Raw genomic sequence first — 17182 nt, forward strand, 5'->3', positions numbered from 1 at the left:
TTACCTATCCTGGGCTCTATTTTCAAGAGGTGATTAGATAGATAATTTATTGCAAACTTAATTTTATGGAGGAGGGGAAAGGTGGTAAAAGAATATTTATACTGTTAAACTTTTCATTCAGACTGTTATTGTTCTTTTATTTTGTTTTCAAATGGGAGGAAAAGCCCATTTTATGTTAACATTTTTTTCCTTGATGTTGTTTTACATGTAGGACGTGTTGGAACACCTCATTTTATGGCTCCAGAAGTTGTCAAAAGAGAGCCTTATGGAAAACCTGTAGATGTCTGGGGTTGTGGCGTGATCCTTTTTATCCTGCTAAGTGGTTGTTTGCCTTTTTATGGAACCAAGGAAAGATTGTTTGAAGGCATTATTAAAGGGAAATATAAGGTAACATATTATGAATGTTTTTACTTTTTCCATTGAGATTAAATTATTCAGAAAAATGTTATTTGAAAGGTCTGTCTTTGGATTGCTTATTGATTATCACATAGTTACCAAGTCAGAGAAAAGTTCTTTGCTTACATCATTGGCCTTGGTAGGCAGCATAAGCCTTAAGTAATTTGGAGTTGCTCTCAGCTAAACTATCATCTAGCGGGGAGAGAGGGGACTGGCTTTAAAGAAACCATTGACGTGCCCCTCCCTCCCTTCTTTCCCCTGTGCTGCAGCTAAAGTTATCCTCTGTGTTCAGGCTAGAAAAAGGGACCCTAATACTCTTTGATACGGTGTAAAAACCAGAGACCACACCGATGTGCCCCCTTCCCCTCACATGCAAGATGACAGTTTGAGTCCTAGGCCCTCAGATTCACAAACCATACTACAAATCAATATATTCTTATAATATATTCTTGTAAAACTGCTTGTTTAGCTAGGCAAAAGTGCCCTACTGATTTCAAACAAAATTCTAGTTCAGGGAAAGAATTTGGAATGATCCTTAGCATTTATTGTGATAGAATTTGACCTTTAATTTTTACCCTGAGTAAGGTGTTCATGGCAAACCTGAGCCCAGATTTAAAAGCATCCATTAGCCATCTGGTGACCAATCTCATTTATTCAAGCTAAGCTGGAAAATGAACTTTGGCCTTTTTTTTTTTTTGCATAATTTGAGAAAACTGCTTGATTTTTAAAGCTTTTTGCTTAATTTGTAAAGTTAAAATGGAAATTTCATTCAGGTAATTTTAGTAATTCTTCATCTTTATTTTATATTTAATGCCCATCGGCCTTTATTTGGTTTGTTCTATCACACATATGATTGCATTTTATGTGGTCAGCCCCCACAGCTAAATTATTTTGCCATTTACATTCCAGGATAGCCTGAAATGCCAGTATCACAACTGTAGCCCACAATATAATTTAGAGCCATCTTAGTGTAACTAAAACATTCATATTTTTCTTTGGCTAATGTGGATTGGAAACCACATGTACTATTCACAGACTTCTGATTAGTAAATTATTACTTTAATTATTCAAAAAAATAAAAAGTCATTACTGATATTATGAATCGCTTTACCAAAAAGACCTAAGGAATTCTTGGAAATCAATATCCTTAAGGTTGACCTCACTACCCTAGTTCTTCTTAGACTTTTCGCCCTGTACCACCACATATGGATGATGGAGTAGGATGCTGTACATGGGAATATAGGGGACTGAGTATCAGATCAAGGCAGCTTATGTTGGGAAAGTTCTTTTTCCTCCCATCATTACTAAAACCTGTACTTTCTACTCTACAGAATCACTGTTTCATTTTCAGTCTTGCTCAGCAACATAAAACCAAACACCCAGGTTTATAGAACACTAGACTCTAAAACTGTGAGGCCCCTAAAGTTTTCTTTTCAATTCCTCAGTAATGTTAGAGTTTTATATGGGCTTTAGAAAAGGTAAAGAAAAAGGGAAGAAAAAGAAAAGAAAAGAAAGATAAAGTAGTTTGAGTTGCAGCCTTATTCTTTTAAGCCGCCTTATTCTTTTAAGCCGCAACTGAAGCTTATGTTTTATACTTTTTTTTTATACTTTTTTTTTATACTTTTTTTTTTTGGCCTTTGTACCATCAGCTTATAAAGACATACGAGTTTGTCTTTTATTTTATTTGGATTCAAATATATGCCAAAACTCTATTAACAGAGAAAGATGTTTTAAGTATAGGTTTTTCTGCTTCTCTTAGAGTCAGTTGGCCACTGGGGAATAAAAGCAATTCTTTCAAGGTAACTCAGTGACTCGGGAAACTGCTTATCTGTAATCATCCCCTCTCCAAACCCTAGAAATTGTTAGGGAGTATCAGAAATGCATGGCAGCCATGGCTTTCTGGTTGAATTTTGCCAAGTGAAATCACAAATACTAACATATGAAAATAAACACAATTAGTAACATATCAGTAAAATAATAATACTAGCAATAATGATAGCTAACTCATACATAGCACTTTGTACCAGGAATAGTTCTAAGCACTTATATTAACTCATTTTATCCTCACAGTAACTTATGACATAGGTACCATATAATAAAATCTCCCATCTGCCTTTTTGAATTTTAAGCATTTACTAATAATGGAATTCTTCCTTTGTGTTTATTCAGTTGCTAACTTCCTTGTTTCCAAGACAATGTGCTTCATTCCAACAGCTTCTGGTATTTCATTTTGTCTATATTTAAAGCATTGAATAGTTATTTTTGTTTCTTTGTAAGAAACTTGGACCGTTCACGTGTGTCCAAAAATTGAATTAATGTAAAATTCCCTATTCTTAAGATTATAGTAAGTCAGATGTATGGTGGCAGCTCTATCGTAATTTCTATACTCAGATGTTAGAAGCTTTGAGGTTAATAACTTATTTATTTACTCTTTTACTTGGCTAACCTCACCTCTTGCTCATATTCATGGCTCTTACAAAAGCCTCAGGTTTTTAGCAGCTCAGTCTGAAGTATAGATCCATCTCTACCATCAATGATGAGCCTGGTATATCTTCTTTTAAAAAAAAAAATACTGTGTTATGATTCTGTTAGCATTTATTTTTACATTTTTTTATTATTGAAAATTTCAAACAAACAAAAACAGTAGAGACAGCAGTATAATGAAATTCCGGCTTCAGTACTTATCAACATACCCGCCATCTTGCTTTATCCATATTCCACATACTACTAGATTATTTTCAAGCAGATCTCCAAAATATTTCATCACCCTGGTGGTTCTTAACAGAAGAACTGTTAACAAAATCCTTGATCCCTGTGGGTGTTTTCAAGAAAATTTTGATGACGTCTTTTAAATGTAGTACATTTAAATTGTCATAGTTTATAGATGACTACTGGTCTTAAGTGATTTTAATTTAACTTTATTCTCATTTGCTAGCTTACTTGAGTTTATCTTTTGAAGTAGATGTGAGAGAATGCTGTTCAACTGGAGTATGTACTAACATTTAATTTCAATTAACTTTTTTATAAAGAACAGAAATATATTTTCCAAAGTATATAAAAGATACAGTATCATCTTATATCATTGTTATAGGTAGCCAGATGGTATCTACATAGCCGAAGTCTGAGTTACCTGACTTTTGTATTTAAATAAGTAACTGTTTTATAGCCTTGTTTTGTTCCTTCTTCTACACTCAAACTCCCAAATTAATTTTAGCTACTCTTCTCAGCCAAAGGAAGAGAAAACTCTAGTTCGAGTTCCCTCATAAAAAGGACAGAGGAGTATACTTGTCAACTTCTACTCGCTTCAGAAACCCTACCACCACTGTCAGAGGATTTTTCAACCCCTTTTCTGAGGACCAATCATTCAGACTTTAAAGAGTACGCCAGCTCTAGAGTGGGGAAGAGGGAACAAGGCTGTCTAAGCGCCCCCCCCACCCTCTAATCACTCACCTCCTTATTTCAAACTGGGCCATTGATCACAATTTCAGTCAGACGACAATATTTCAACAGTTTCATGGCATTTATTTTAATGGGCTTTGACAAACAGAAGTGACAATTGTGTGGAATTCTGCCTATTAGAAAAAGAAAATGGAACACCTTCTGATTTTAAGAGCTATCCCTAACATGGAGACTTTTTCCACTCCCCATCTACAAGTACAAAGCCTCACATTAGCCAGAATGAAGTCTCTAATGCTAACCCTTGGCCAAATTGTAATGATTCATATATACTGTGATGCAAGTTGTGATTTCATTTGGCTTTAAATTGTTGTGGACTTCATTCTTCATCTTCCTCCCTTAGAAGGTGACAGGTTTCTGCTGATTAAAGTAATGGCATTGCTTAAAACTCCTAGCACCAGGATGCTTGCTTAAACTCACCAATCAGTCGGCTTCCTAATATTAAATAGGGAATGAGACCCTACTCCACCTCCATCTTTCTGTCCCCACTTGCCTTCCCAACCCCAAGCCCAAAGCATTCCTTTGCATTTCTTTCTTTCTGATTCCTGGTCTCAGACTTACCCCTTTTCCCAGGAGCCTTCTAGTTCTTTTTTCTCATAACCTTTCTTATAAGTCCTTTATCTTTTGAACAACCCATAATTTTTTCTGTCTGACTTTAGTCAATTTATCTTGTAGCTTAGTTGTCTCTAAAAGAGGGATAAAAGTAACTAAACTAAAAGCAATATATAAGTGATTTGGTTACTTTGTAGTAGAACTTATGATAATAGTATATTTTTCCTAAATACTGAAACTGATATACAGTGACCAAAATATTTTATTAATAACTTTGCATAGCTTCACAATTACTGTTAATCCCAAATTTTAAAACAAAAATATTAAAAATATTTCTTTAAAATTTTTAATCTTTAAATTTTCTTTTAGTCCTTTCTAAGTCAAACTACTCTCTAGTCTCTTTAGCTAAGGTAGAAACAGGAATCGTGAACATTCTACTTTTCAATTATTAAAAATATAACTTATGTAACAACAAGAATATTTACTGATGCAAACATCTCATATAATGAGCAACAACAAAAAAATTACATTTGTCCTCTTCTTCCTTAGAAAATGAACCTTTAGAATCAGATTTCTGTTCTTTGCTCTGAGAATTTCATTGATATTGAAACAGTATTAAATAACAATATTAAATAACAATGAATGTTAACTTATCACTGAAAATAACTATGTCATTTTCCTATCCTCCTCTTCAGATGAATCCAAGGCAGTGGAGCCATATCTCTGAAAGTGCCAAAGACCTAGTGCGTCGCATGCTGATGCTGGATCCAGCTGAAAGGATCACTGTTTATGAAGCGCTGAATCACCCTTGGCTTAAGGTACATGAGCTCATAGGTAGCCTCCTACACTTTGTTTGAACACTTCAGTGACCAGAATGTATTGCTCTCTAAGGAGGCCCTTTCCACATTATCATTTTTCTGGGCATTTTTCATTACAGTTTTGTTCATCCAGTTGACTCTTTCTGCACATCCTCTGTAAATATATCTGAGTTGAGGGTATGCCATTTGAGTGACATTCTATGAGACAGAGGGTGCAAAAGTGGATTGAGACAGAATATGTCAGGGAGGAAGGCCCGTTTGTTCTCTACCAACACATGTGCCAAAGATGTTCAACGTGAATAATTGAAATAGTACTGTGTTACAATAAATTATCTTTATTTGGGGTGTGACCATGTGCTTTAAAGCATTCTTATTTCACAGATACAGATATGGATTTATTGTCTTAGGAAAAAGGCAGATTTTAAAAAATTATTTTTATATCCTATCTTGCCGGTGAGTATTAAGGAAAATCACAAGTTGGGACTTCAATTAAACAGTATTGTTTGATGGCAACATTATGCAGTTCAATAATTTCAGGAAATTCCCACTTTACAGATGAGAAAACTAAGTCTCTGAAAGGTTAAGAATCTTGCCACAAGTCACAGAAGTTGGCAATGGTGAAACCATGATTTTAATTCTGCCTATACATGAGATCCTGCCCCTTTTACTTACTTAAGGATATCACTCCAGCTGTTTTCTCCTTTCATGCATGATCAGTTTCCTATCTCTGTTGGATCTAAGATAATACGCTTTGTTTTTATTATACACACACACACACACACACACACACACACACACATCTCCTGACCCTACAACTCTCTCCAGCTTCTATCACTGTTTTCTGCTCCCCTTGATAGCAAAAGTCTTATAGAGTTGTCTGTACTCACTTTCTCCAGTTTCTCCCATCCCTTCTTCTTAAAACACTCTAATGGATTGCAATCCTACCAACTCCACTGACATTAGTCAAGTCACTAATGACCTTCACACTACTCAAGTCCAGTAGTCAAATCTCAGGTCTTTTCCCTCTTGGCATCTCAACAACAGTAGACATTTATCCTCCTGAAACACTGTCTTCTCTTGGCTTCAGGACACCTCACTCCCCTAGTTTCCCTGCTGCCTCCGTGCCTGCTCCTTCTCAGATTGTGCTGATTCTTCCTCATCTTTCCCACCTCTTCGCATTGCAGTGCCGTAGGCCTCCATTCTTACTCCTCTTTTTCTCTACACTCAGGCCCTTGGAGACCTCATCTAGTTTTAATGGCTTTAAATGCTGTCTGTACACCAATGACTCCTGAATTTATACCTTCAGGCCAGGCCTCTTCCTGATATAGTTGTTCTTAATCTAATATATAGTTTTGCTCCTTCATACCTCTCTGATTTTACCCTTACTGTCCTCTTCTCTCACTCTGTTCCCCTCATATTGGCCTCCTTGCTGTTCCTCTGGCAGTAGGCACATTCTTGCCTCGGCACTCCTGTGTTAGTCAAGCCCTTTCCCTAGAACACTCTTCCTCCAGATATCGTCACAGCTTCTTCCCTCACCATCTTCAGATATTTGCTTAAATATGAACTTCTTAGTAAGCTCTTTCCTGAGAACCCAATTTAAAATTTGAGAGAAAGAATGACCCTCTTCCACCAGTATTCCCTGTCTCCCTCCCCTGCCTTAGTTTTCTGTATAGCATTTGTCACCATAAGGCAGACTTATATTTTACTTGTTTGTTGTCATATTTATCTCCATAAAATATAAGCTGCATAAGGATGGGGATTTGAGGCTGTTGATTCATTTCTGTCTAGCACCCTAGAAAGTATCGAGTATGTAGTAGGTGCTCAATAAATATTTTTGAGCATGTATTAATGCTTTAATACATGATGTATCAATCATGTATTAATAATTTAATACACGAATGAATGGAGGTTCATTATATTATATCATGCTACATCCCAAGAGATTATGCAAAATAATAAAATATATTAAAACATGGATTAATAATGTATCTTAGTAGCATTGACATGAATAATAATATTACAGAACAATTTTGACATGCCAGTGGATCTTGTTATCCTTAAGAATATTACTTCTCAAACTCTCTGATACTCAGTTTTAGGTACTGTTGACTTGAGATATCCAGTTCTAGTTATTCTTGATTTCTCCCAGAAAAGAGTAGGTACCGTTCTTAGATACTTTCTTAGTACAGGCATACCTTGTTTTATGGCTCTTTGCCTTATTGTACTTCACAGATACTGCATTTTTTTAGAAATTGAAGGTAAGACCTTCCACCAGCAAAAAGATTATGACTTGCTAAAAGCTCAGATGATGGTTAGCATTTTTTTAGCAATGAAGTATTTTTAATTAGGGTATATACATTGGTTTTTTTTTACACATAATGCTGTTATTGCACACTTAATAGACTACTACAGTATAGTGTAAATATAACTTTTATATCCACCAGGAAGCCAAAAAATTCATGTGACTTGCTTTATTCTGGTGGTCTGAAACCGAACCCACAATATCTCTGAGGTATACCTATATTTCCTTCTCCCAGAAATGAACAGTGTAAGGGATATTCCTATTTCTCCTTTGCCTTCCTCATTTCTCCATAATGGGGATCTTTTGTCCATTAAAAGCTAATTTAAATGCCAAATAATAATGACAGTTGTATTAGTTATTGTTAAGACCATTTAGAAAATTTGGCTTTCGTTATCATGCTTATCTTGGCTTATAACATATTTATTTTTGGAAACCCTTGTCCCTGTGATGATTATAGTTCTCGTTCTCAGTAATCTGAGATCAATACATAATATAGATTTCTGGCACCAGAATAACTTAAATGAAAAAGGTCCAGAAGGCTGTTTGAGCTCAGTGTCATGCACCATGTTTGAACTACAATTTACCTTCATTGCTTATGCATCATCTGAAGATGGAAGAATTCGATGAGAATATTATATAGCTGATGAGAACAGACTTGCTATATTTAAATACTTGTCCATATATATTTGTAAATCATTGCTCTGGATGTGGTGGTATTAATTTAGTAATAGTTAAAATTTAAGCTCTGGTTTAGATATGAAAAACTCCTGAATAACTGCAAAGTGAAGAAATATGATGAAAATCCTTATGATGAAAATTCTTGTAATGAAGAGTGCCCAAAGTCATAATACCATTGCTTTGCGTCCAAAAAAAAAAACGTACAAAAAAACAAGAATTATTTCTTTGGTGAAAAAAAAAATGATGTCCTATTCAGTCATTTCATATCAAAAAAGAATTTGAGTAAATAGACCAAGTAATATGTGAATGTCTTATGATTGTTAAATCATACCTGTGTTAATGTCCTTATCTGTTTAAATTAGTGATGCCTATTGTGAGTATTCATTCCAAGAAAAGTAAGACCAACTAAAATTTTACTTTCCTCATAGATAATTGAGCTCTGTTTATACCTTTCTAGCCTTAATATGTAGACCCTAAAGTATATTACTGTACTAAAACACAAAAAGGGTATTTCTGTCAGGCTAATCAGTTTGAACTTTGGAAAAATTAATCAACAAACCAATTAAATGTGTATTCAGCAGCTACTGCATACAGGGACAATGAATCAAGTACTTCATTAAAGTGCAAGGCACATGCTATAGAAATTTTTCTAAAGTTATATGACATTACTATTACGTTCAGGTAGGACTAGTTAGTCCAGAAAAATTTGTTTTTATTCTTTTGTCTCATTTATATTGCCTTAGGGTTCTGTTATTGTTTACTTACTTTCTGGTAAGAGATACCTTAATAAACTTTTTTTTTTAATCTCATGATTTTATCTGCTTAGAAAATATCAAAAATCATAATTTAGGCATAATTTTACAAACAAACATTTTTTGACTGTGTCCTTATCTCTCTCTCCACTTAACTTTAGTGAATGGTGAGCAGAAAAGGTGTTCAATAGAAATAGAGTTCACAGTCTGCTATGTACTAAACTTCCCAATCTATGAGAGAAAGGCATAGTCAAGCTGTGAAATGGATTTTCAAATGATACTAATGTAACAAAAACACAGAAAGATAACCTCAAAGAGCCATACATGAGAAGCACCACACAAGAATACAGAAGTACCAGCTCAGGAAGACTAATGAGGAATATGCGAGATCACTGTAGACTGGAGCTGCAGGGAAGGCTGCACGTGTTAGTGGGACTGAAGCAGTGGCGGGGGAGAGGGGGGAGCAGCTACCCTCCACATCGGAAGTACAGGGGAGCAGAGGCAAAGCATTAGAAAATGTCCAGGGCATGTGGGGGTGGAGACAGAAAGTAAACTAGTATAATACAGGATTTCCCAGGTATTTTGAGGGATACGTTCCAAGACCCCCAGTGGATGCCTAAAACAGCAGATAGTACCAAATCCTAGATATACTATGTTTTTACTTATACATACATACCTATACTAAAGTTTAATTTGTAAATTAAGCACAGTAAGAGATTAAAAACAATAACTAATAATAAAATAGAACAGTTTATCTGATAACCAAGATAGCTACTAATTGATTAATTAGCAGGGAGCCATATACAGGTGTGGATGCCCTGAACAAAGGGATGATTCACATCCGGATGGAACAGAGTGGGACAGTATGAGATTTCATCACACTACTCAGAACAGCGCACAATTTAAAATGTATAAATTGATTATTTCTGGAATTTTTCATTTAATATTTTCAGACTATGGTTGACTGTGGATAACTGAAACCATGGAAAGTGGAACCGTGGATAAGGGAGACTACTGTATAAACATTCAGTTCTTTGAAGGATTGTACCAGTAGTAGACTGGAAATTTTGGTTTGAGGGAAGAATATATGCATCCTAGAATGCCAAATTAAGTTCTTTGGATATCAGAATGTAGAGAGTAAAAAGTTACTGCAAGGTTTTGAACAATGATAGCGTGCAAGCAGCATGTTCATTTAATTCCTTTGTACACTGTGTGCAGATGGGTTGCCTGTTGGATGCAAGCCGTAGAGGCAAAGAAATCCTGTAGAAGCTATGGCTGTCCAGTCAGGTGACAGGGGCCTGACCAGGGAGTAAAAGTGGGAGTGGAAAAGAAATACCCAGACCAAGAGTTTTTAAGGAAGGAAAAACTGCCTTGATGGGGCTCAGTGAGTGATTCAAGGTAGTTAGAATTAGGAAACCCATAGAAAGGTTAAACATGTAGAGTGGAAGATATGTGTTTTAAACTTTTTATTTTGAAATAATTAGACTCACATAGAAGTGGCAAAAATAGTACAGAGTTCCTGTGTACTCTTCACCACTCTTCCCCCCAATGATAACATATAACCATAACAATTATCAAAACCAGGAAGTCAACATTGGAGCAGTACTATTAACCACAGGCCTTATTTGAATTTTACCAGTTTTTACATGTATTTTGTGTGCGTATATAGTTCTGTGAAATTTTATCACATGTATAGAATTGAATAACCACCACTATAATCCAGATATAGAACTGTTCTGTCACCCATCATGCTACTCCTTAATAATCATATCTTCCTTCCAACCCTAACCCCTACTAACTACCAATCCATTGTTCATCACTATATTTTTTATCCTTTTGAGAGTGTAATATAAATGGAATTATATAGCATATAACTTTAGTAAAAACACTTCTGTGTGTTTCTCCTTTACTCTCATACTATTACCACACTCGCAACACTTCTGATACCAAATGTGTGGGTTTTTTTAATTCTCCAGCACCAATTGGTGTTCTACAATTTAGTTCAATTCTGACACTACCTGGAGTTAATGCAGACTCCACAGATTAAGGGCTCAGTCCCATGAGACTATCACCTACTTCAGATGCCATTGGCAAGTAGTAGGTCCCCAGGTTACTCACTACTTTTATCCAACTTGGCTATGAATTGGAGATTTCCATGACCCCCCTTTCCTTGGATTTGATGATTTGCTAGAACAGCTCACAGAACTGAGGGAAACACTTTATGTTAATTAAAGATCACTAAGCATAGCATAATTAAAATTTATAATCCATAATCATAACAGCAAACTATTAAAAGATTCCATTGCTTGGTCTGAAATAGTAATTTTATCCTTTTCTCTGTTAGTTAATTATTTGATAAATTCTTATATCTTCTGTATGGGTGAACCTGTTTTGGCTCAGTGCAGGGAAAGGAGGTTAAGTCCCTAAAGATAATGAAATCATTTCCAAGATGTTTAGCATATAGAATCCAGCAGAGATGAAACTTGTAGTCATTTTGACATCGTGTTGTATGTGAACTCAAGAAAAATATAATTTTGCTCTCCAGTAGACTTCTTGTTACTTTTAATCACTAATATAGAAAATAAATGTTGAAGTGTTTGTGTTCATTTCTCAGGAATTTTCACTGATAATGTGAAATTTTGACAAGGCTAACTATAAATTCTACATTTACATTCAAAAATAAATTTGTAAGTACATGATACCAAAACAATGATTTTAGAAGTGGCTCATATCTGAACAAGAATTTTAGTTACAAAATAATAAGAGTATCACCTTGAACTTAATTTACAAATAGTATAGAATATAGGTTGAGGAAAGTAAGAGGCCCATTTTACTCTAATTAATCTTCATTTAGTATAATTCATCTCGTTTTTTTCAGCTATATAGTAGGATAAAAATGATGTGTGTCTCACAGGATTGTTGTGAGGAATAAGTAATATAAGCACATAAAGCACTGCAACAGTGCCTGGCACATAATGAGCCCTCAGTAAATACTAGCTGTGATGATGATAATTACGTCCAGTTTGAACCATAACTTTTGAGATAACTAATGTGTAGCATTATTCTACTATCTTGTATAGTTGTTTTAAAGAATAAGTGGAATAATGCCTGTGAAAATCCTAAATTCAGTGCCTGGTGCACAGTTAAGTGCTAACTTAATACATAATACCTTCTAAATGTTTATGACCCCTCAAAAATTTTTTCCCAGCACAGACTTCTCTCCTGAACTTCACGCTTATTTGTCCAAGTACCTACTTGAGTCTCCACTTGAACTTTAGGTATCTCAAGTATAACATTTCTAAAACTAAAGTCCTGATCTCTTCCCCATCTTACCATCTTCTCCCTAAAAACCTATTCTGTCTGCAGTCTTCCCCATCTCAATTGGTGTCAGACTTCCAGTTGTGCTCACACTGAAAACCTTGGTGTTGCCCTTGACTCCTCTCTTTCTCTCACACCCTCCATCCAGTCTGTCAGGGAATCCTGTTCTCTCTACCTTCAGAATATATTCAGTCATAAGAACTTCTGTTCTTGGAAAGACACTGTAAGAGAATGAAAAGACAAGCCACAAACTGGGGGGTAAATATTTACAAATTATATACCTAATAAAGGACTTATGTCCAGAATATATAAAAAAATTTTTAAACTAAGAAAACATACAACTCAATTCAAAAAAGTGAAAAGATTTCAACAGACAGTTCAACAAAGAAGATAAATGGATGGCAAATAAGCTCACACACAGTTGCTCAACACCCTTAGTCATTAGGGAAATACAGGTTAATACCACAATGAGACATCTATACACACATGTATCAGAATGGCTAAAATCAAAAAGACTAATCACATATTAATGTTCATGGCAGCTTTATCTATAATGCATATTAATGTTCATGGCAGCTTTATCTATAATGGCCAAAAATTGGAACCAACTCAGGGCTCATCAACAGATGAAAGGATAAACAAATTATGGTATATCCTTACAACAGTACCACTCAGCAATAAAAAAGAATGAATTATCGATACACACAACAACATGGATGAGGTTCAGAATCTTTAAACTGAGTGAAAGAAGCTGAATAGTAATGAATACATACTGTATGATTCCATTTATATAAAAATTCTGGAAAATGCAAATTCATCTATAATGATAGAAAGTAGATCAGTGGTTACCTGGGAACAGGGAACAGGATGACAAAGGGACATGAGGAAACTTTTGAGAGTGATGGATAAATTCATTATCTTAATTGTGATGATTGTTTTATGGTTGTATACATATGTCAAAACTTATCAAATTATACATTTTAAACATGCACAGTTTTTCATATGCTAAATATACCTCAGTAAAACTTTTTGGGGAAAACAAAGTGTATTCAGAGTCTATCTCCTTTTTACCTTTTTTATTGTTTCCATCTTATTTCATCCACCATCATCTCTCCCCTTGATTACTGCAATAGCCTCCTAACTGGTCTCCCTGCTTTTTTCTTTACAAAATTTGTCAGGTCATGTCACTACAGCTTGAAACCCTCCAGAATAAAAGCCAAAGGCCTTTTATGGCCTACCCCAGCCTTGTCACCTCTGATCTGACCTATGATTTACTCCACACACAGGTCTCATTGCTAATCTCTAAAATTACAGGCACACCCCCTCCTTTGGGCCTTTGCATTAGTTGGTCTCTCTGCCTAGACCACTCCCTCACTTCTTTTGGAAGTTTTTTTCAAGTGAGTCTACTTTGACCACCCTATTTTAAGTTGCAGTGTACCAATCCCTCCTACTTTGCTTTACTATTTGCTTTATTCCATAGCACTTTTAACATACTCTATGATTTACCTTTTTTGGATTTTCTTGTCTTCTCTCACTGGAATATGAGCTACATGAGGGCCTGAATCTTTGTCAGTTTACTTATGTATCCCAAGTACAAAGAACAATGTCTGGCACATAGTAGGCTCTCAGGAAATAGTTCTGAAATGAATACTTATAGCATATAAATATTTTAAGATACATTGACAAATTCGAGTAGAACCAAAGAGGGAGATAAGAAGAATGACAAAAGAGCTTTGAAATATATATGAGGAATAGTTATGCAACTGGAGACATTATCACAAAGAAGAATAGATTCAGTGGAAGCAAGATCTTCCTCTTAACTGCTGAAGAGTTATTATATAGAAGAGGTAATATGTTTATTCTGAGATGCCCCTGATGATAGAGCTAGGCCAAACAAGCCAAATATGGACCCAGGCTGAGTAAGAATTTTTTCGCTTTCTCAAAATTGTAATGGGCTGCCATAAAATAGTCATCTCCTACTGGGCAAGGTCAAACAGAATGATCATCTATCAGGGATTGAAGGGGATCTCACATAGAGAAATGGTTGAATTAGATCGCCTTGAAGTTTGTTCTATCTCAAAGATACTGTGATTTTTTTTTTTAAATCCAGTATTCCCTACAACTCAGAACACTGAATAAGTTGTGGAGTTAATTTTTCAAATGCTCATTTTACCTGACAAGATCATGTCAAAGGTAACTTCATACCTTCATCATATTATGATTACTTATTTTAGCCATATGTCTGAAAAGCACATGACCCATTATTTCAGCCCTTTCTTGTTGCTGAAAATAAAATATTATTTTACTATTAGTTTGACCTTCATATGCCTCATTTGAGAATGTTTACTGGTATCACGGAATCAAATCTCCAGTCTCCTAGAAGTCAATCTAAATTTCACATTTAAGAATTTGGACTTTGTTGTTTTAGGTTAAGCTTCTTCACTTTTTGAAAGTTATAGGTTTCATTTTCTTTCTTCTTTTATAGGAGCGGGATCGTTATGCCTACAAGATTCATCTTCCAGAAACAGTAGAGCAACTGAGGAAATTCAATGCAAGGAGGAAATTAAAGGTAAATTAAAGAAATTATCAAAAAGCCAGATACATTGATGATGATGTTTTTATTCTGTTTCAGGGCCCATAAATATATTCTAGTGTTGGCCATTATTTTTCATATAGCTAAATTCTCACTTCCAAAAATTACCACCATTTCAATAAGATTTTGATTTTTTAAATCATGTAAGGTAATATCTAAGTGTGAATCTAAATAATAAGTTATAATAAATGGAAGGTTAATCATATTTTAGACTCGTATTATTTTTAAAATTCATAGCAAAGATAAAATTACTTTAAAAACAATAATTTACTATTCATTTTCTTAAACAAATATTTTGACAAAAATGTCAGTTTCAGTCACTGGAAACAACACCAAATTAGAATTGAAACTAGGATTGAACAACCATCACAAAACAGTAAAGATCCCCACTACCTTGGTCTACTAGAAGATATTTTCAAATTACTTTTCTCACCTTTTCTTTATTCTTCTTAAGTACCTTTCTCCTTTTACTACCCTTCTTATCTTCCACCCCACTAAAAAAAATGATAATTACCTAATATGGGAAGCCCATTTGACTTTAAAAGTTTTTTTTAAAGACCTAACATAAAATAATGGAGTCTTTTTAGCATTAGGCAAATATTTTATGGGACAGCATTTCTCCCTCCCCACAATAAAGGAAACTATTATATTATGGTCTTAAAATTAACTTATATTTGGCTTGCTTTTCATTACTATAAAAACATTTATCTCTATCTTCTAAGTCAAGGGTTTCGACCCCCAGGCCATAGACTAATACTGGTCCTTGGCCTGTTAGGAACTGGGCCGCACAGCAGGAAGTGGGTGGTGGGCAAGCAAGCGATGCTTCATCTGTCTTTGCAGCCGCTCCCCAGTGCTAGCATCACTGCCTCAGCTCCACCTCAGATCATCAGGCATGGGATTCTCATATGAGCACCCGTCCCTGGTGCCAAAAAGTTTGGGGACCACAGTGGTTGGTTGGATAGTAGTCCTCCTTAGCCACATGACTCCTGCCAACTGTAAAACTTTTTTTGTAAGTATTTGCAGATATGTCACAATTTGCAATAATATTATAACAACATTTATATGAAGTTTGGGGAAACTCTGTAGGCCACAATATTATCCTATAGAGCCAAACTGTCCAACAAGGTAGCCACAGCCTACATGTAGCAATTTAAATTTAAATTAATTAAAATTCCATAAAATTAAAGGTCAGTTCTTCAGTCACACTAGCAAATTCAAGTGCTCAATAACCAACCATATGTGGCTCGTGGCTACTCTATTGGACAATGCAGATAGAGGACTTTCATCATTGCAAAAAGTTCTCTTGGACAGTGCTGCTACAGAGCAAGGGAAATTTTAACATCATTGTTGGTGATGGTTATTCCATTGTTTTTACAGCAAGGGTTCAAACTGGCTCTTCTCTCTTTGCTTTAAAAGCCCTTGGCAAAAATAATTATTAAGATGATGTCCAAAGAAGTTTCCCAAGACTTTTATTTCTTTTATTAGATATATACCTGAACCAGTACAGACTACAAAAGAAAAAAAATCTTATTATCCAAAGTGAATTTTGGTCAGCTGTTTTTAAGTTAGTTCACCACCACCACCACCAAAGAAACCATGAATTCTTTCTCAGTTCTTCCCTAAAGTCTTCTTAACTCTAATACTGCTTTGGACTATGTGACGTTACTTTGTCTGGGGTTGAACCTTTCATTGCCCAAATATAGGCCTTTTACCATAGGGTTTAGGTTTGCCCTGTCACAAGAATCACATGCTGTATTTCTCCCGGTGCCACAAAATCAGACTTGGGCCTAAAATAGCCAAAATGGTGACTAAGATTCTCTTAGATAGGACCAAGCTGTCACAGCAGAAAGGGGTCATGTGAATTTACCACATCCCTTTGCAGGGATATTTAAAGTTTCGAAGCCTACCAAACAGCCTAGAATTAGGAACATCAGCAGGGTTATTGAGTTTTTCAGCTTCTACTACAGCTGTATTCTTTTGAGTGATTCAGTCACTCTTGATAAAGCATGTCACACCTACCTTCCTCAAGGAACTAATTCTCATTCTGCTTTTTCTGTAAGCTGCTAGAACAGAGATTGCAATTTCCCTGGTTTCCAGAGCCCACCATACAACTTATTTTCACAAATGAACAGCTAGGTATCCATCATTCTACCCAGACACTACTTTTAAGCTTCGCAAACAGTGGGCAGCAACTGAATTTCTGATGCCCTTAGAAGCAAGTAAAAGGGAAGTTCACAGAAAACATAGAAAATTGCTTTTGTTACTTAGTTAGAGGTTGGAAATTTTTATTGTTGGTGGCAAGAAGAAAGAGGAATAC

At 35.3% G+C, this 17182-nt stretch overlaps 1 protein-coding gene across 5 annotated transcripts in view; it reads left to right on the plus strand.

The window, feature by feature from the left end:
* CASK (calcium/calmodulin dependent serine protein kinase) overlaps positions 1–17182 on the plus strand; it is a 385645-nt gene that overhangs the window by 251455 nt on the left and 117008 nt on the right. For all 5 annotated transcript variants that reach the window (XM_006918246.3, XM_015594375.2, XM_015594376.2 and 2 more), the window contains exons 7-9: positions 212–387; positions 5100–5222; positions 14758–14841. In XM_006918246.3, the coding sequence (XP_006918308.1) occupies positions 212–387; positions 5100–5222; positions 14758–14841 (383 nt within the window). The remainder of the gene's footprint in view (positions 1–211; positions 388–5099; positions 5223–14757; positions 14842–17182) is intronic.

The sequence above is a fragment of the Pteropus alecto genome, unplaced genomic scaffold (genome assembly GCF_000325575.1).
Source record: "Pteropus alecto unplaced genomic scaffold, ASM32557v1 scaffold28, whole genome shotgun sequence".
Lineage (NCBI taxonomy): Eukaryota > Metazoa > Chordata > Mammalia > Chiroptera > Pteropodidae > Pteropus > Pteropus alecto.